The following is a 19,765-nucleotide window of genomic DNA, read 5'->3' as shown; positions in this document are numbered from 1 at the left end:
ACATGGTCTTGCAGGGGCCTTGTCATGAGTCTTTGGTACTTGCAAACAAATCTGCACATGCACTATTAAATTCTTGATTTTCCTCCGAGATGTTTCCTTTTTGAGAATCTCAAGGTATTCTCGCTAGTCACTCATGACAAGCCACTGCTACTGAGGTTTCGCAAAATTTAGAGGACAAGGCGCCAAGGAGGAGACATGATGCACATTTTGGTTGACAAAATGTTAAAATCTGGTATATAGGCTACACATTTTTACAACTGAAGAGTTCAAAGAATCACTTTGGGCCTACAAAGATGATGAATGAAAAAAAATAAAATGTTGACAAATAAACATTCATTTTTTGTGTGTTGCATTTTAACTGGATGTTGTGCTCGGTCATTTGTGGTGTGAGACAGCTGTGCTCATCTGCTTGTGCTTATTGTTGTGACAATGTTTATGCTGCCATTTTGGCCGACTTGCTCTTGAAAAGAGATTTTAAATCTCAATGAGACTTTTACCTGGTTAAATAGAAGAAGCAGAAGAAGAAGAAACTGAAGAAGAACAAACTAAGAAGAAGAAGAAGAAGAAAAAGCTGAAGAAGAAACTGAAGAAGACAAAGCTGAAGAGGAAGAAGCTGAAGAAGACAAAGCTGAAGAAGAAGAAACTAAAGAAAAAGAAGCTGAAGAAGAAGAAAAAGCTGAAGAAGAAACTGAAGAAGAAAAGGCTGAAGAAGACAAAGCTGAAGAAGAAACTAAAGAAAAAGAAGCTGAAGAAGAAAAAGCTGAAGGAGAAACTGAAGAAGACAAAGCTGAAGAAGAAGAAACTGAAGACAAAGCTGAAGAAGAAGAATCTGAAGAAGAAGCTGAAGAAATATAGCACCTTTTGCATAAATAAAATTTACAATATACATAAAGTACATTTATTTCGGTGGAATCGGGGCATAAATAATACATTTTTAAAAAACACTAAAAAAACCCCAAAACTCTTGCGTCCTCCTCAATGCAGAATCTTTGAGGTACAAACACAACATAGGAACATAATTTAAGTTGAACAGTGTTTATGCAGGAAGAGGATTTGTGTATATTAAATGTCACATTAAGAAAAAGAAAACACACCAATATTGTGTGTTGGTATTGTCCCCGGGGAGTTCACTGTGCAGTTAAGGTGGTCTGGGAGCAGAAAATGAGAGAAGTTAATGTGTTTCCTTGATGTTCTCATATCTGTGGGGCGTCCATACGTCTTACTGAAGGTGACACGCTGACACCAAAGGTCATATCTCATTATGTGAGTCAGGTAATGAGATGAAAGGATCTATGGAGGCAAAGTGGTTTAAATCCAGTGTCTGAGCCTGATTTGACTGCGAGGAATGCCCCGTGACATTCAGTACGATTCTTCAGCTGAATAAAAGTGAAATAAAGATTTGACCTGCTGTGCAATTTCTTTGTCCTGGTGCTTGTTGTATATTAGAAAAATATTTTTTGTGATAAAACTGATTTCTATGTTAAAAAAAAAAAAAATTATATAAAAATTATTTATAGTTATTTTTCATAAACAGCAGAAAAATGCCCTCACATTCCCACATCTTCCCCTTCATGCTCGTCACGAATCCTCAAACTTACTTTCCCTTTTGGACATGAAACCACCCGAACAGATCTCCTGACGAATGAAAGAAACAAGGAGGCCTGGTGAAGCTGACACTTCATGCTGGGATGACGGAGTGCTCCCTGCTCTGCTCCATACATTAATTATCAGGCGGTGTCTGGAAGGCACTTTGTCATAAAGATTGATGAGGGGCTGTCGGAGAGGAAACAAATCTGACTCTGCCGGGGTTAGAGGAAGGGCCTCTCACTCTCATGGGATGTGACGGTGGTAGATGTGCAAGTGTGTGTGTGTGTGTGTGATGAAAGCTGTGATAGTCAAAGCATGAGAATTGTACTGGAGTGGTGGTGTTGTGTAATCTTATTCGCAGCTTCAGCCACATTTTTGAGACTTAAAAAGCAGCAAAGCATATTTGAGAAGGGAGCATTCATTATCTGTGTCGACATCTTCGATAAGAGGAGATTAATTGTGCATCAATGCAAATATTTAATTTTTTAAAAGATTCACGTTTTTACAAGTCTGCCTTTAAACAACACTCACAAGCCCGTAAACAGTTTTTGGTCGCTGTAAATGTTTCTCCTCTTTTTACTGGTCATGAAATGAGGCTTCAGCAGTCTGAGTTACGCAAATATGTATGTTTTCTTTAGTGTATAATCACCTTAAAATAAAACTTGTCATGTTTTCGTTACCTTAGAATGAGTCGTTCATATCTACATAGGGAGTGGGTCCTCGTCTACGGAGATCACCGTATTGCACCACCATGTTTCTACAGTAGCCCAGAATGGACAAACCAAACACTGGCTCTAGATAGGGACATTTGTCACTCATTTGACCTCATCACATAAACATTTGGTCATGGACTTTCCGCGTCCAGATACAACGTGGAAGGTACCCTGTGTGTTGGATGTTGGTGTTCTGGGACACTGTGTCATGTTCAGCCTGTTACATGCATTGTCTGCTTTCAAAATACTCTTCTGTTTTCACAGGAAATGTAGTTTGCATACAGTTTCTTTCAAAATAAAAGCACTACATCAGTACAACACCGCAAATTGACTTTTTTTCTCCCTTCAATGCAGGTGTTTAGATTTACATGGATAGGTTTAGGAAAAAAGAACAGGGTTTGGCTTTAGAATCTTACAGAACGTGAACACCGCTCTCCCGGATGAAGGTTAATGTTTGTTGGACCCATCCACCACCCCTCTCATCGCCCCACTCAGACTTTCGCCGCCTTAACTTTCGTCCTTGTCCCGCCACGTTTCCCCCTAATGCCACCAGGCACGATAAACTATAACGGCAACCGGACGCAGATCATGCCGACGTTTAAGGACGCTTTTTTTTATCACTGTCTGGCGATGCAAGTCACTGCCCAATCGATGGATTTCGACGACTTCAAAGTAAGACCAGGTTGCTCTGTGACAAGCCGAACAGCGCCAAAAAACCCCCAGATTTTTACATGAAACTGCTTTATTCAGTGGTTTTTCTGGTTTGAACCACTGCGTGTGTTTGTTTTACAGATGAAGAAACCTCTGTGGATAATTCAGCTCCTGCTCCAAACCTCCTGAACAATGAACACTATTGAAATCCTAACTAGGAGAAGTTTCAGCTGGTTGCAATCTGCACTCTTCACTGCTAGATGCCACTAAATCCCCCAAAATTTTACACACACAACCTTTATTTTCAGCTGGACTTAAGAAATTAGGTATGTAAAGTGACTAAAACGGTTCCACTGAACAAAAGGACATATGAGAATCATTTTACGATAAATGTAAAAAAAAAAGTGAACCTATCGTTTGAGAATTAAAGGAGCTATATGTAAGAAATCTAAAGCAAATAGTCGTAAAATCCTCCTAATATGTCACAGAGACTAAGGAATAATGTTCATATAACATACTGATCTCACCGACAACAACACGGCAGCTGATGCTGCTTGCCGTGCTGCTGTAGCTCAGTAGCTCATTAGCAGTGTCCCAGCATGAGCAGCTGGCTTCTCCCCAGCTGTATCCCGGCAGCAGCGTTAGCAGCAGAGAAGCCGGACTTGCTCGAACGGTCCGCTGGAAAACCGAAGATCAAGGACGCGGTGATGTGGCCCTGCCATGGCAGCCGCCCATGGGCAAACAAATCAGTCTCCAGCATGCCGCTGTCCAGCAACCTCGAATCTGTAGGGGAGCGGGGGGCAGACACGACTTGCGGCAGTATTTTGAATTTGAGTGCAGTAACCGTTTTGGCCACATTCTTACATACAGTGCCTTTAAAGGACTAAAAAACGTTTTTCAACTTATTTCAGGATTGTTTAGTGCTTTCCACCAAAAGCGGATTAACCCAAATTACATTAATTAATTAATCAATAATTAAATACACAAGCAAACAAAAGAAAAGAAAACAATAGTGGTATCTATTTAGACAAGCAGATAATTTCAGAGTACTTTGCTCCCTGACAAACATTTATCATTTGTCTTCTCCTCCTCTACCTCCCATGACGAAGGTGAATGGAATTTTGTTTACGGCGCTCACACCATACAAAAGTGACTAAAACCATCTGCAGCACCGTGTCCCCATAAAAACTGTGTAAAGTTTTTACTGGAGCTACTTTCTTTCAAATAAAAAGAGACAAGGTCTGTAGATTTAACTCCGACACTACGACTGGAAAAAATAAGTAGCTGTTGAATTTTTAATGGAGCACCAGACTGATATCTGAAAACCCGGGCAAATAATATGATGTGCACGAAGAGATACAACTGAAGGTAAGTGAGAAGATGTGTTTTTGGGGTGGAGTGACCCTTTAAAACGAGGTCCTGAACCCTCCATATATTCAGTTATGGGTGCAAAGGAGACATCTGTGATGGAAAGACTGATGCTTATATATATATATATATATATATATATATATATATGTAAAGAAATATTTCTATAAATGCACCATTAAGTTCCACTAAACCTCAGATCAGATGAGCTGAACCATAATTAAGCACTGTCATTAAGATGAATCTCCAATAAGAACAACGTGTGTGTCTGTGTGTGAGTGTGTGTGTGTGTGTGTCATTAATGTGTGGGAGAGGAGGCTGAGGTAGAAGGGGCTTGGTCTGCTGTGTGGGTTCATTGCACACAGGGAGGAGGGAAGGAGGGAGAGAGGGAGGGAGCACAGGAGGGAGAAAAATAGCCAGAAGAAAAGGGAGTGGAGGAGACAGACGACAGGAGACGAAAGGCTGACACACATTCACAACCCCACAAGAAAAATGCCCAATTTTGCAGGCACCTGGAAAATGAAAACCAGCGAGAATTTTGATGAGCTGCTCAAAGCCCTGGGTGAGAATAATTCACTTTTTTTCCTGTGAAGCTTTGAATGTGATATAACAAGAGGGTTTTTTGGAATTAATCCACTGAGTGAACATGAAAGGGGTCTTTTATCTGCACTGGAATATAGATAGACTGCAATCAAGGTTTATTTTGAAATGCATGCAGAGTTGACTGATGTTGACATTTTAAAAAACTGCACAAGAAAAAGAAAACTGCAAATAAAATTTACAAAATGTGTCAAACTTGAGGTACATATTGGAGAAAATAAATGTACATTGAAAGCATTTTATATGATGGCAACAGACGAATAAATCTGATTAAATTCACACAAAATATCTCCAATTAAAGGTGATCTTTTGTGCCATTGTTCCACCAGTCAACAGCTCAGGTTTTAGCTGCAGTTTTAATTGTTCTCCATATGGATGTCTGGTTGCATGAGACAAATTTAATACCCCTTGTTCCAAAGTGGACCTGGTTTTAATTACAGTACGAGACAACAAACTTGTGAGCAGTCGCTGCATGTGAGTGATGGACGGGAAACAGACTGAGGTGCTCTCTGCTCTGATTGTTTGCACTGTAACTGTGTGACAGAGAGGGTTAATAGCTCTTCCGCTCATTCGGAGGACAGAATCTATCATGATCTACAGGAGAGCTAAACAAAGCAGCATTCCTGCCCCTCATCACCTTGTCACTGCACCCTCCATATTCGCAACATCTGCTGATAACAATCTAAGTCGCAGCTGCTGGAGGATCTTTTCTTATATATGAAAACCAATACTGTAAAATCTTCTGACAGCTAAGAAGTGATTTGTTTTCACAGTGGATAACTATACCTGTACGCATTCCTCTGGTAAATACGCCAACTTTGATGTCTGAAACAGAATTTTTTTTTCTTAACACCTTTTTGGCGCCAGAGGCAGACAGGAAATATGAGGTGACACAATTCAAAGTCAGATGATAAAATATGGGGAAAGTAGTTTTTATGCTTGGTGGCAATAGGTGGGAAAAAGTAGTTTTGTTCTTGGGCTACATGTCGGTAATCCATAGCTTAAAGCTAAAGATCAAATTAACCCAGTACCAAGTAGTATCGAAACATCTCCAGTCAAACGATACCTACATTTGATCCTTTTAGCACCGCGGGTCTGAATTCAATACGTCCCAACTGTCCGCTGGATCAACAAACTTTCTGTTGCTGCCATCTCCGGAGCAGTTCCAGCAGCTGCTGCTAACATTGGACACTGAGAAGTTACGTGGTCCTAACAAACTCAAACTGAAACCAAAACGGCTCCACTCTATCGTTAAAGCTGGTAGCTGTATGATGCTAACCTTTAGCACTGTCACTGTGTGTCAAGTAGGTTCAACTGCAGCTGGAGCAGCTACATGACCCGCCTTCTAGCTAAACTCACCCATCTTAACCTACACGTCAGTCCACGAACAGCCCCTCTTGGCCCAGAGACCGAAGGGGAACTGCCCATTGGTTTGACAGCCCATTGGTTCGACCATATTAAACTCATTGTTCTGAAGTCCGTTCCGAAATCATCATGATGCCCTGTGGTTAAGGTCTGGTTAGGTTTAGGCACAAAAAACACTTGGTTAGGGTCAGGAAAAGATCATGGTGTGGGTTAAAATGAAAAAGAAAGTGACAAACACATAAGCCGTGAGCCTGCTCCACCTCAAGCCGGTCACGGCGCACCATACGCCCGCCGCAAGCCGTTCAGCACCGCAGACAGTCGGACTAATGGGATGTCGAACCAATGGGCTGTTGAACCAATGACATGGACCCGACAGAAGTGCTGACAAAACTGCTAAGTTAGCAATTAGCTAGCTATAAAGTATTACTTTAAAAGAGAGGCGGTCAATGTTGGAGTAATGGTAAAGGGAAGGCTACATTTTGCTACTTATGCTAATGTTAACTTAGTGATTAGCTAGCTATGAAGTATTACGTTAATGTTAGGGTAAGGGTAATGGAAAGGCTACATCTCATTACTTATGCTAATGCTAGGTTAACAATTAGCTATCAGTAGCTATTGAGTATTATGTTAAAAGAGAGGTGGTTAGTGTTAGGGTAAGGGTAATGAGAAGGGTTACATCTCATTACTTACAAAGTAAATCACGTCTTCATGTGTTATGAAATCTAAAGTGAAGTATTGCTACATTTGGTTTCATATATTTACTACAGTGTATGTGCGTACGTGTGTGGCCAATGGATTCTGTCCCATGGATCTGGTGTGGCGCTCACACTCCCGCAGCAGCGGCTAAAACACATTCAATCTATGGTGTGGTGAAGTCAAGTGTTGGGTTTGGCCGTTCAGTGTGCAGAGACACCACCAACACGTTTATAAGTATGGCCATACTACACATGACTCCAGTATGGGAACTAAGTACTCTATTGGTATCAGTATCCCTTTACAATACCCAGTCCTATTTTGTACATCAGGTTATTATACTTCAGACTCATCAGCCCTACTTTATCTTCATACTGCAGACTCACAGAAAGCTCTGTGCGTGTTTTCAGGTGTGAACGCCATGCTGAGGAGGGTAGCAGTGACGGCTGCATCCAAGCCCCATGTTGAGATAAGGCAGACCGACGAGCAATTCTACATCAAGACCTCTACCACAGTCCGCACCACGGAGATCAACTTCCACATTGGAGAGGAGTTTAATGAGGAGACGGTGGACGGCAGAAAGTGTAAGGTAATCTGATTAAATTAATTAAAAAAGAGCCACTGCCGCAAATCTTTGTATGTAAAGTATTAATTAAAAATCTATACAATATTTTTGAGGATCAATACAGTAAACATAATATCACGATACTCAGGTGTATCGACGTCCTAGCGAGAGATGAATTGAAAAAAGGAATGGTCAAAATCACAGAAGTAGAAGATGAGATATATACCAACTTTTAGTCCTTAATTTGGTTTAAACTCCAAAAACACTAGAGCCTACATTTCCCAAAATGCAACTCAACACCGATGACCATCTCTACCTGGCAAATGCAGAGAGGGTCATTGGGGTTTTTGTCTAAGACTTTGGAAACCCCCATTTTTATGTTGCATATACATTAAAACTTTAAATTATACAACACTGTGGTAAATGTGTGGTTATGTTTAGGCACCAAACCACTTGGTTATGGTTAGAAAGAGTCATGTTTTGGCTTAAAATACCCACTTTGGGGGCACAATCCCAACTGGAAACGCAGCAATGTCTCTGTTAAAAAACAACACTTTTTTAAAGGAAACTAATTGCAAGGAAGTCTGTTAAAAGGCACTATTTTAAAAAAAAATCTGTAGTTCTTCTAAAAAAATGCAAGCCTCCCTTGAAGTCTGACAAAGAGATAAACACAGTGTCCCCATCAATCGCTCGTCTATCACTGTGCTTTACTGCCGATGTCCTGTTAGCCAGGTGAAACTGAGGGGATAAACAAAGGAAACCTCATTAGCATGATGCTTTTCTACAGAGTTTGGCCACTTGGGAAACAGAAAACAAGATTTACTGCAAACAGACTCTGCTGAGTGGGAACGGCCCGAAGACCTTCTGGACCCGAGAACTCAACGGGGACGAACTCATACTGGTGAGTAGTTGTTTTTTTTTTTAAATTTACTGTAAGTAGTAATATAGTGAGAAAATAAAAGAGAATTAATCAAATGTACAAAGCCTTTATGGGTCCACATGTGCCTCCTCAGGATCATCTCTTTTGTTTGTCTTTCTATAAAAAAGTAAGTAGTTCTCTTTGTGTTTTCTTCAATAAAATTTTGGCTCCCAAATGTCTTAAACCACATGAGACATTTCCTGCTTCTACCTTTCTTTCTGCCAATAAGAGACAATGGATTATTTAAAGGGACAGTCCGCAATTTGCGTCAGAAACACTGTTGAATAGAACACTTTTGAAAAGTGCGCTCATTTGCTTTTTTTGGCAAGAGATTGAGGAGGGGGTTGATACCTCTCTCATACCTCCATCCATTTTCATCTGCTTATCTGGGGCCGGGTCACTGGTGCAGCAGGCTGAGCACAGTACTACAGACATCCCTCTCCCCAGGAATGATTTCCAGCTCCTCCTGGGGGATCCTGAGGCATTCTCAGGCCAGACGAGATATATAATCTGTCAAGCATGTTCAGGGTCTACCTCAGGGCCTCCTACCAATTGGACATGTACTGAAAACAAGAGGCACCCAGGAGGCATCCTAATCAGATGCCCGAACCACCTCAACTGGCCCCTTCTGACACAAAGAAGCAGCAGCTCTCCTCCGGATGTCTGAGCTCCTCACCCTATCTCTAAGGCTGGGCCCAGCCACCCTTCAGAGGAACCTCATTTTGGCTGCTTGTATCCGCGATCTCATTCTTTCTGTCATTACCCAAAGCTCATGACCATAAGCGAGGGTTGGGACGTAGATGGACTGGTAAATTGAAACCTTCTGATTCAGCTCCCTCCTTACCTAAAAAGGTCTAGCGCTGCACCCACATCACTGCTGATGCCGCACCAAACCACCAATCACGCTCCATTTTACCCTCACTCGTGAACAATACCCCGAGATACAAACATATTCTCACTTCGATCTCGTCACATATTGATATTATGGTCATGGACTTTCCACGTCCACATACAACGCGCAAGGTACCCTGGGTGTGTTGGTTGTTGATGTTACAACAATGCAAATTGACTTTTTTTTTTTTTCTTCAACAACAAGGTTTAGGAAAAAAGAACAGGGTTTGGCTTTATAATCTTGCGAGGTGCGAACACCACTTTCTTGGGTGAAAGTCTGTGTTTGTTTGACCCATCCACCACCACTCCCACTCGTCCCAGTCTGACTTTTGCCGCCTTAATTTTCATCTTTGTCCCACCACATTTCCCCCTGGCACCGTTAAACTATAATGGCAACCGGCCGTTCGTTGGTTTCTGATGCTGCAAGTCACTGCACAAGCGCTTGATTTCGACGACTTCAGACGGAGACTATGCTCGAGATACCTGAACTCCTTTGCTTGGGGCAGTAACTCACTCTCTCTCTCAGCACTCACTTGTAGGTGGTTAGCTTAGCTTAGCATAAAGACTATGTCCAAGGGTAACAAAATCCACCCTACCAGCAACATTAAGTTTTTAAGTAAATGTGAATATTTTCTGTTTTTCCTAATCCTTCATGATAGTAGACTGAATATCTGTGGCTTTTGGATTGTTGAGCAGATTAGATGAGACATTTGAAGACGTCAGCTTGGACGTCAGGGCTGTTTTCAACCATTTGCTGACATATTGTAGACCAAAAGCTGATTAATTAAATCGAGAAATGTTTTGTAGATCAGTGAATTATAAAGATAGCCCTTCATTGTTGCTCTTTTTTTGTATAAGCAAGCAAGATATATATAGCTTCATATTTTCTGCAAAGACACAATAGTGGTATTGATCGTCTAACTCTCTGCCAGGAATCAAATAAAGCTTATTTCCCAATGATGGAGGACATATCGAAAGAATCATGGCAGACGAACAAACTAGAACTGGACAGATGGTCAAGAGAGGCTGTAACTAGATGGTGACAGCAGATGTGAAAATGTTAAATGATCTGGTCAATATTTTCCAAAAATGCTACGTAGTTCCTCAGAAATGTTCCGAGCTCCCATGGCCATTTAGAAACTCCATTTATTTCTTGTATTTCCTTCGTTTGCCAAATGAGGGTGTGGATAAACATGCCTGCATCTGAGAGAGAGCATATTATCATGATGCATTGTTTTTTAGTTTCATTATTTGTTCCTGTCAAGAAATAAAAAGACATTGACAGCAAATCATATTAATAGAGAGGTTTTCCAGACACAGCAAAAGTGCCTTTTGTTTTTTTGGAAGAAAAAACGCACAAAAGGTTGAAAGCATGCAAGTTATTTGTTGCATTCGGGGGCTCCTCAGGGAAACTTAATGTATTCCTTTGAAATCTAGATTAACATTTCACTGCCATGCTTTTGTTGTTAGACAACATTTCGTGGTCTTGCATTCATCAGAAACACGTCTGCCTCCAGTTCCTGGAAATGCACGATCACTGAGACAGAGCCGTTTTTTTTCTGTCAACATCTGGGCCTGTTTGGATTTATAGGCCAGATGGACAACAAAGCAGAGTCCAGTTTGGCTGTGATGCGGATATCTTTACTGACTGTGACTCACCTCTGCAGAGAGGCAATCAGGAAAACATTTGAGAGGGGCTGTAATTTGGACTCAAACAGGGAACAAAATCTGTTTTTATTCAAGATAAGGGTGTGGACGTCTGTCTGTCCACGTTGGAGTGATAGGCTGTAATCTGATCGGCATGTGGGGTTGAATCATTGGAATTTTTATTTTCAAAGAAAGTTCATAAGTTTTAATGTGATACCAGTGAGGAGGGAGAGGCCTGATGTGTCATTCAAACAAAAACTCCCCCTCATATTAAACCTCAATTTAACGCACCATTTAGATTTCAAGATTTGAATGATGTTGAAGCAGAAATATTTGGCTCTGAGGTGAAATGGACTGTGAAATATTTTAATAGTAATCTGGAGGCTGACATCACTAGAAGTTCACATCCCCCAGTTATCAAGTCCAGTTTAAAGTTTCTATGAAATTCTGTTAACAAAAGTTTTGATTTAAATCAAGCAGCAGCAACCAACTAAAAAAATGAAACCAAAAACTGCAGTTCCTCTAATGGCCACTTGAGGCTGTCTCCAAAAGTCAACCTCCATAGACCCCCGTGTTTAAATGCCCAACTTTACAGAAGAAATAAAACAGTTTGGGTCTCTATAGCTAATTTCTCAATTTATGACAAATGTACAAGTGTGATTTATTATTATTTTTTATATATCTCACCTGTTTGAATTATATCAAGGCTTAAGGTTCTGCATTATTATGGGCATGGCCTCTTTGAATGACAGGTTGGTACCGTCCATTGACAAGTCACTTCCATGGTTACCAGGCTAACGTTGGTTAGATAATGTCGGCCCTCTGGGAACGCTACTCAGCCTTGCAGCATATTTTTCCCAGTGGCCACTCATGGTATTGCAGCAAAAAAATCCCTCGAGGCCCAAAAAACATTTTCTCCATAAGTCACCATTATAAAGGAGAAATCTGTAATGTTGTGTTCATGCCAGGCGCAAATAAACCAATTTGTGTGAGGTAATTACATGTTAAGTCAACATTAAGACGTGATTAAACGTAAATATCTGCCGGGCAGCATGATGGATGTAACGCAGTGTGACGTGACGCAAATGACACAAAATCTGTAAACTCAGCGGCACGAATGAAGCAAGTAGCGTGATTTTGAATCATGCTTTTTCACAAGAGTTGAAAAATCTGAACTTCAGCGACCAATTCGCGCCATGATAACCAATCAGCATTGACATCCTCCAGGGACATACGATGCCAAGGACGTACTGACAGAAGTTTATTCATCGATTCAGCAATTTCACGTGGGCATGAAGCAGGTCAACACGAACGACACAAAAATTCACATCGCTTTTGGTGTGAACACGACATAAAACTGTTGACAGGACACCTTGAACTGCAAACAGAGTCAATAATGAATCTGTCTATTCTGCATTTTTGATCCATGAAGTTTTCATATTTGCAGAACTTTTCTAGAGTGGAGAAAAGTGATTAAAAAACACTGTGACAAGATTAAGACTATGAGCCAAGTGGAAACTCATGGGTGGTGCCAGTGAGAGAAATGCTACTGCAAATATTCTGTGGGCTGTATACTGCAGGAGTAAAGCTGGAGTATGGTTTGGTGTATGTGCCAGGTGAGCAAGTCCATTGGAATGAATAGGCACCATCTTGGGGTCCAGTATCTAGTTGATATTAAAATCTATGGGAAATGTAAGCATGGCGTAACCTCAGATTCACTGAGTAAAGGCGTCACCCAGTTGTTACTATTTCAGTGCATTTTCAAGTCAAGTCAAGAAAGTTGGAACATTTTGGTCCCCTAAAAATGTAATTTGGCATCACAGTGGTGACAGTGCAGGCAGACAGAGGGTCCTGTGAGGTGGAGAACCCATAAAGAGTGTGGGCTGTCTAATGTGTTGGGAAGAGAATGGGCCTTTATAAGTGATTGCCATCTTAGAAATATGCCTGTGTTCAAAATAGACCCCTCATTAAATTCAAAAAGACATGACATGGTTGTTTGGTTCTATGTAAAAATGCAAAGGTGGCATAAAGAAGGGACTCTGTAGCGGCCCTGTTGCCGGATCTGTGTAAAAGGGGCTTTAGAAATGCCCCAGTGTCGTGCACCTGACCTGTGTGAGGCTGCTTAGATTTAATGTTGCCTCTTGCAAACATGAGTGAGGACAGCAAATGTTGAACAGCTGAAAACCAGCAATTCATTTATCATAAATACTTACAATTATTATCTGTTTATTAAGTGGCCGCTGGACTCCTGTCATTTTGCAGAAGTGGCCCCTGAACAAAACAAGTTGAGTGTCTAACTAAACTAAACTAAAAATGAAGAGATACCCTCTTCTACTAACTCGAGGTCCCTCTTCTCTCTGTTCAGAGGACTGTGATCGATCCGTCAGTGTAAACAGAATGAAATGCACATAAACTTCAATAAAAGCGCCGGCCAGCAGATGAGGAGATTGGGCTCTTGGGGAGAGATGGATGGATGGATGTGGAGCTTAATGAAGACAACATGTGGTGACTCAGTGCACTCACTGTGATCTAAGAGGGCTGGACGTTAAAGACCATTTGGAGAGTCCACAATAAAAAGGCGAAGAGGCCTGAGAATAAAAAACTACTCTTTTACTTGTCCATGTGAGGAGCCTCATATACTCACTCTACATTTTAAGCCAGTGGATATTGACTTTTTAAAGATAAATGCACTCCTACATGGGCTACTTTATGATGGGACTGGAGCCAGATGAGACTGTGTGGCTGTGATGATGGTGTTGGCGGTCCAGGCCTGTGTGTGTGTGTGTCCTCCTGCAGGCTTTAATTGGTCTCATTGATCATGCTGTTGAGAAATGCCAATGGACCCTGGTGTTACCTCCAGTTAATGTCTCCCTCGGCATCGCGCCACGTGCCAGATGGAGTCGCCTCAGCTTCATTTTTCACCGCACTGCCCCGCTTCCCCCGTCCCGCCGCGCTGCATGGCCTGAGATAATGATGATGTGTGGAACTGCAGTTGGCCATAACGCTACGCCCCTGGGACTCCCATAAATCTTTGGGCTCGGACACATCCACCCCCTAACCCCGGGCATCCAATATTTCCTCCCCATTCTCATCTCAGTTTTTGTCACGTCTGTCTCTTAAGCGGGCAGCTGTGTCAAATTAAGATCATGATATTAGCGGTTTAGGCAGTTAGTGGTAGAAATGTAACAAAGCAGCGAGAATATGACGAAGAAATTTAGCTGCTACTAAACATGAAAACATGACATGTTTATACTTGAGTGGAGTTTATTATTCCAGTGCTACAGTTGATTTAAAATAACATTTAGATGCACAATTAAATGATATGATGCAGAAATGTACTACTGACCTACACAGTAGTATACCAAGTATCTAAAATTGGCTCCACATTAACAAACTACAACATTAAGGGTGTTTTCATATAAAGTCCTTTTTAAACCAACCGAACTCAGTCCTCTTCAGCTCCGTTTCCACCAAACACTTTCAGTATGGTACCTTATGGAACCAAAGTAACCCTTCAGACATGGTACCTAGACCCTTGATCCATTTATCGTTTCCACCACAAACAGTACCCTTAAATGTGGGCGGGGTTGTTGTCACTCACTGCTCCGTCCAGCACTCACTGCATTTCCTCAGTACTGGTGATTCAGATGGAAGTCTGCACCTCGTTTATTGTCCACAGAACTAAACCGTACTACACGGTGGAAACGGGGATTTAAGGGTGTTTTTCCACACTTGGTCCTTTTTAGCCCTCAAAGCGGACTCAGAGCAGTGACTCAGCATTTCATGCGCAAATGTGAACACTCCAAGAGAACTCAGACCCCTCTGAAGCGAACTGAAGCGATCAGAGCTGAAGTTTACCAGGAAGAGAACTGAGGCCTCTTTCAAATGAACTGACAGTGAACACAATAAGAACTGGGTCCCTTTTCTGTTGGTCCACTTTAAGGGTGTTCTCACATATAGTCCCTTTTAAACAAACCAAACTCAGTCCTCTTAAAGTGCACCAAAAAGTGGACCAACAGAAAAGGGACTCAGCTCTTTTTGTGTTCACATTGTCAGTTCATTTAAAAGAGGACTCAGTTCTCTTCCTGGTCAACTTCAGCTCTGATGGGGCCTCAGTCCTCTTTCTGTTCACACTAGAGCCTATGTATAATATATACTGATACAGTTTTGTTTTTACTTTGGCATGGCCCTGCAGTGTGGTTATGAAGCCCTCGCTTTCAGATTAACTTAAAATTGGAGGAAAACCTTAGTGTTTCTGTGCTGTACACTGTTGCCATTTGTTGTGTTTTATATTCCACATCTGGAGACGTGCAGCATCTTCTGTGGACCAAACTGCTCATCGTCCTGCGTCCTTGCAAGCGTTACAGGCTGACGTAGTTTCATCTGTTTTTAAAGTGTCCCAGTGCACATTTAATATTGTAAAATTACTTTTTATACAACAGTAAAGACTTTTACTCGGGTAATATTCTTATAGGTGACCTTAACTTGGGTACTTATCTGTAGTCAGTTTATTACATACAGACGATGCCAGTCCGCATGCCACCAGTTTGGAGAAGCAGCCGGAGTACGACCACGGAAGCTAAGCAGTGTCCTGCTGTGGACGCGGGCAGCAGCAAAATGCATTTTACAGTTTAAGTGTACTCTATAATCAGAAAATGTTCACCGCTTAACCTTTACATCACTGTTTGGCTTCAGGTACCCATCTGTGCTTTCATCAAAGCCCCTGGCCTTCATTAACAAAAATAGTAATTTTGGCTCGCTGGCTGAAGATAGGGGATGTGGGCCTACCTGTTGTCTTGCTGACAGCCGTCACTCGGTCAGCTTGCTCTCCATGGTCCGGCATTGCTTAGCATCAGTACTCCATTAACAGTTTTTTTGTAGACATTCAACATGTGGACAATAATTCAATAACTCCACCACATGTCCCTCTTGCAGCACTTAGAGACATCTCTCCTCAACTGCTGTCACACACCTGCTCCGATTTGTCTCTTAATCACTCTGGCACACTCCCTTTCAAACTAACACAGGCTCTACACCTGGGTAAGCCCAACCCACCTAACCTGACAGTCAATGGGGAGACCACGTGCCATGTAGGATCACTAATAGTTGCTGGTCTACCACTGCCTCCATCAGTTAGTTTGTGTTACTGTGTGACTGAACTACGACTTTTAAACATCAAAGTCACCCAATGACACAAACAGTTAGAGATTTAAGCGATGGTAAATCACTGTTTCTCTCGGTGGAGTCTGACTTTAAAGAGAGCGATATAATAGCTTCAGCTCCCCGATGGAAATCGCTGTCAGACAGTAAGGTAAAGGAGTGTAATATTTTAAATATTGTGTACACTTAAACAAATTTCCTCCACAGCAGTACATTGTGTAGCTCCTGTGTCACACTCCAGCCTGCTTCTCCAAACTGGGAGACTTTAAATAAGTACCTCATCCAACTGCACCTCAAAAAATCGGAACTAAACCTTTAACTACAAAATACTTCTGTTGAGTTCAGGGGCCGTATTTACAAATAATCTCAGAACACTCTCAGAGAGCTCCTAAGTTAGCCTAAAAACATTTGGTCAGGAGTCCTAGCTTAGGAGTGATTTAGGAAATTTCTCAGAGCAGCTCAGAAACTTTTACCTTAGTGAGGAGGTGTGGTCGACCCTGTTGCTAGGTGTGATGTATTCTTTTAACAGATGTGATTGGTTGTCACAGACACACCCTTTTGTGAGCCTGCAGGGAGTGGACACCCAGTGGATCATTGTTAGTGTGATCACTCTGCTGATGGAAGGTTGAGACAGATCCAAGTCATCACCGCTGCACTGCTGCATTTTTCCAGGTTTATAAATATCCTTGTGCTGTGATCATTGTATTTCTTGCATTATATCAGTATTGCGTTGGGTGGAAACTGTGCGTATCCCTCATCAGATCAACCACAAACTATTATTAAATTATTCTTGCACAATCTAATTGTATAGCATTTCATTTATTCTGTCATTCAGTGTTTGGAGAATATTACTCTGACCTCTTTGTGTTTCCACCATTTTCTCCTCTGCTTAAGAAACTTTTCAGCCATATTAAAGTCCTCCTTCCTCTCCTGGGGCCAATTTTCACAAACATTCTGAGAATCCTTTCAGAGAGCATCTAACTTAGCCCAAAAACTTTAAGTAAGGAGTTCTAGCTTAGGAGTGATTTAGGAAAGCTCTCAGATCAACTCTGAGCAAAGAAGGGACAGAAACTTTTACCTTAGTGAGGAGGTGTAGTTGATCTTGTTGCTAGGTGTGATGCTTTCTTTTAACAGATGTGATTGGTTGTCACAGACACGCCCTTCTGTGAGCCTGCAGGGTGTGGACACCCAGTGGAAATGAGATGAACTGCTGACTGTACAAGTGTTGTCATTGTTAGTGTGATCACTCTGCTGATGGAAGGTTGAGACAGACTCAAGTCATCACTGCTACACTGTTGGATTTTTCCAGTTTTACTAATATCTTAGTATTGTGATTATTTTATTTCTGTCATTAGAGCATGAAGAAATGTGTGTTTTCCTAATGAGATCAACCACACGTATTATTCCTGCATGATCTAATCTGTAACATTTCATTTACTCACTGTTATTCATGGTCTGGAAAATATTTCTTCTTCCTCTTTGTGTTCCCACCATTTTCTCCTCTCTTTAAGAAACTCTTAAAAGTCCTCCTCTCTATTCCTAACAGTTTTTCACAGAGCTCTTTTAAGGGCTAGAAGGCTCTGTGAATAACTTCTTTACAAGGACATAGTCTTAATTTTAAGGGGAAATTCTAGGAAAATGTCATAATTCTAAGAATTTTCAGTTTCATCACGGACGCAACTCTTTGTATGAGGAAGCTTTGTGAATACAGCCCTGGGACTTCTTTCAACAGTTCTTCATGTCAAACCTATGAGTCACATGACTGATTTCACTGTAAGTAAGGAAACCGGGAACAATGTCAGACGTCACCCTGGTGAAGGACAACATTGTGCACTGGAGAAGAGACAATAGACGGGTTGTGATTTTAATGGATTTACACTGGTCTGAACCTCGCTCTGTGTATGTTCTCAAAGATAGAAAATGAGTGTCACGATCAATTCAAGAAAAACTCAATTGAAGCATTTTTTTCCTTCTCCCACTCAATCTCGTTTCAGACCTTTGGAGCCGATGACGTGGTGTGCACAAGGATCTACGTACGAGCATAGCAGAAGTCCACAAGTTCCCATTTCCTGTCAGTCAACTGTCAGTGTGAGGAAAAATAATCTGTTTTGACATTCAATGCTTTGCATCTTCATAAAAATCACAATTTCATGTGGATGTTACTGCTTTCCCCTTTTTGTATATAATTTTTCTACCATTGGCAATTAAACGATCAAATTATGTGCTTTTGTTGAAGTGTTGACTTCATGCTTCAGATCCTGGGACAGTAATACAGACAAAGAAACAGCAGATGTAGACTTAAAGGAATACTTCACCCACAAAATGACCATTTGTATGTCAAGTTACTCACTTACTTACGTTTAATTCCTGAAGAGAATTCGCTTTTGTTGCATGCCTCTGTGGTGTACGGAGAATCCAACAACACAAACATTCTTAATGAAATGAAGTCACTGGGGACCAAGTCCTACAGCAGCAAAATTATATCAAAAGATCTGTTTACAAACTCTCACACAACTTGTGCAGTTTAATCAGTCTCATTTATCCAGTCATATGTTCAGTACTTTCCAAACACATGCGTTTTCACTAAAACAGTGTGATTTAAAACACTTCTGCCCTGTTACAGACTGTTCACACTGTAACTAACTGCACTCCCTGACGAAGAAATATTATCACATTTTAGGAAAAATCAAAGAGTGATTCCAGAGAGAAGCAGACAGAGGGGTCTACAGTCTGTATTTGAAGGATATATCCAGGATGTCAAACTGACTCTGCAGCAACAACAGGTTAAAAAGACAAAGATAGTTAGAAGCTAAAGCCGAACTATAGGCTACAGATCACAGTGTAAAAGTGAACCACCACATCACTGCTGATCGCCACACAAGACAATGAATATAAAGGGAAACTTTGCTGATATTGAACCAGCTGTGTGGCATCACAGTGTGTGCAGATGAACAGCACCTGGACCCTTTCGTCTTTTGTCAAACAACGTTCATCTGCGCACACTGTGATGACACACAGCTGGTTCAGTATCAGCAAAGCCTTCACTGGTTCCTGTACAGCAGGGTCGCTCTTTGTTTCACTGTTATAATCATTAAAAAGCAAAAGCAGCATGTGTATACATTCAGTAGGCTACATCTTCAGTAGCTAGCTAGTCCGCACCCAGACTAGGAGGGCGACTAGAAAAGCGTGTGCATTCAAAAGAGTTCAAATACGTGTGCTTGCCCAGGTGCACTACTTGTATGTCATCATGTTTTAGTGTTGTGTGTTTGGGAAACTGCACGAGTTGTGTGTGTGTGAACAGATGTTATGATATAGTTTTGCTGTTGTTAACAGTGTTGCCAAGTTTCTCACCCGATTTGTCAACTTTTCTGTCTCTTTGCAACTTTATTTCTAAAAAGCGACTTGCCACAAATTTAGCAAGTCAAAAAAAGCCTTAATCAAATATATTATATTGAAATTCATTCCCATTCATGGTACTCAGAGTAACTACAGTCCACAGTTCCTCACTTTGGGTCACTGTGTGAGTGAAGTATTCTTCTAAGTGGCCTGTATGACACAAACAGGATGGCAGCAAATAAAAGAAGTGGTCAGCTGAGTTTCTGTCTA

The 19,765-nt window shown here is 41.3% G+C and overlaps 1 protein-coding gene across 1 annotated transcript; it reads left to right on the top strand.

The window, feature by feature from the left end:
- Positions 1-4,722: 4,722 nt before the first annotated feature.
- Positions 4,723-18,381, top strand: LOC117257565 (cellular retinoic acid-binding protein 1). The gene is made up of 4 exons (XM_033627847.2): positions 4,723-4,881; positions 7,388-7,566; positions 8,330-8,443; positions 18,154-18,381. Exons 1-4 carry the CDS (start codon positions 4,812-4,814, stop codon positions 18,202-18,204), a joined length of 414 nt encoding a protein of 137 aa, XP_033483738.2. The 5' UTR covers positions 4,723-4,811; the 3' UTR covers positions 18,205-18,381.
- Positions 18,382-19,765: the final 1,384 nt, after the last annotated feature.

Source organism: Epinephelus lanceolatus, chromosome 2 (assembly GCF_041903045.1).
Source record: "Epinephelus lanceolatus isolate andai-2023 chromosome 2, ASM4190304v1, whole genome shotgun sequence".
NCBI lineage: Eukaryota > Metazoa > Chordata > Actinopteri > Perciformes > Serranidae > Epinephelus > Epinephelus lanceolatus.
This window is presented reverse-complemented; position numbering and strand designations above follow the sequence as displayed.

What these genes read in the sequence shown, in the direction of transcription:
- LOC117257565 (XM_033627847.2), top strand. Translation starts at nt 4,812, where the DNA reads ATGCCCAATTTTGCAGGCACCTGGAAAATGAAAACCAGCGAGAATTTT. An exon ending in TGAGCTGCTCAAAGCCCTGG is followed by an intron (nt 4,882 to 7,387) that starts GTGAGAATAATT and finishes GCGTGTTTTCAG; the next exon opens with GTGTGAACGCCATGCTGAGG. An exon ending in ACGGGGACGAACTCATACTG is followed by an intron (nt 8,444 to 18,153) that starts GTGAGTAGTTGT and finishes ATCTCGTTTCAG; the next exon opens with ACCTTTGGAGCCGATGACGT.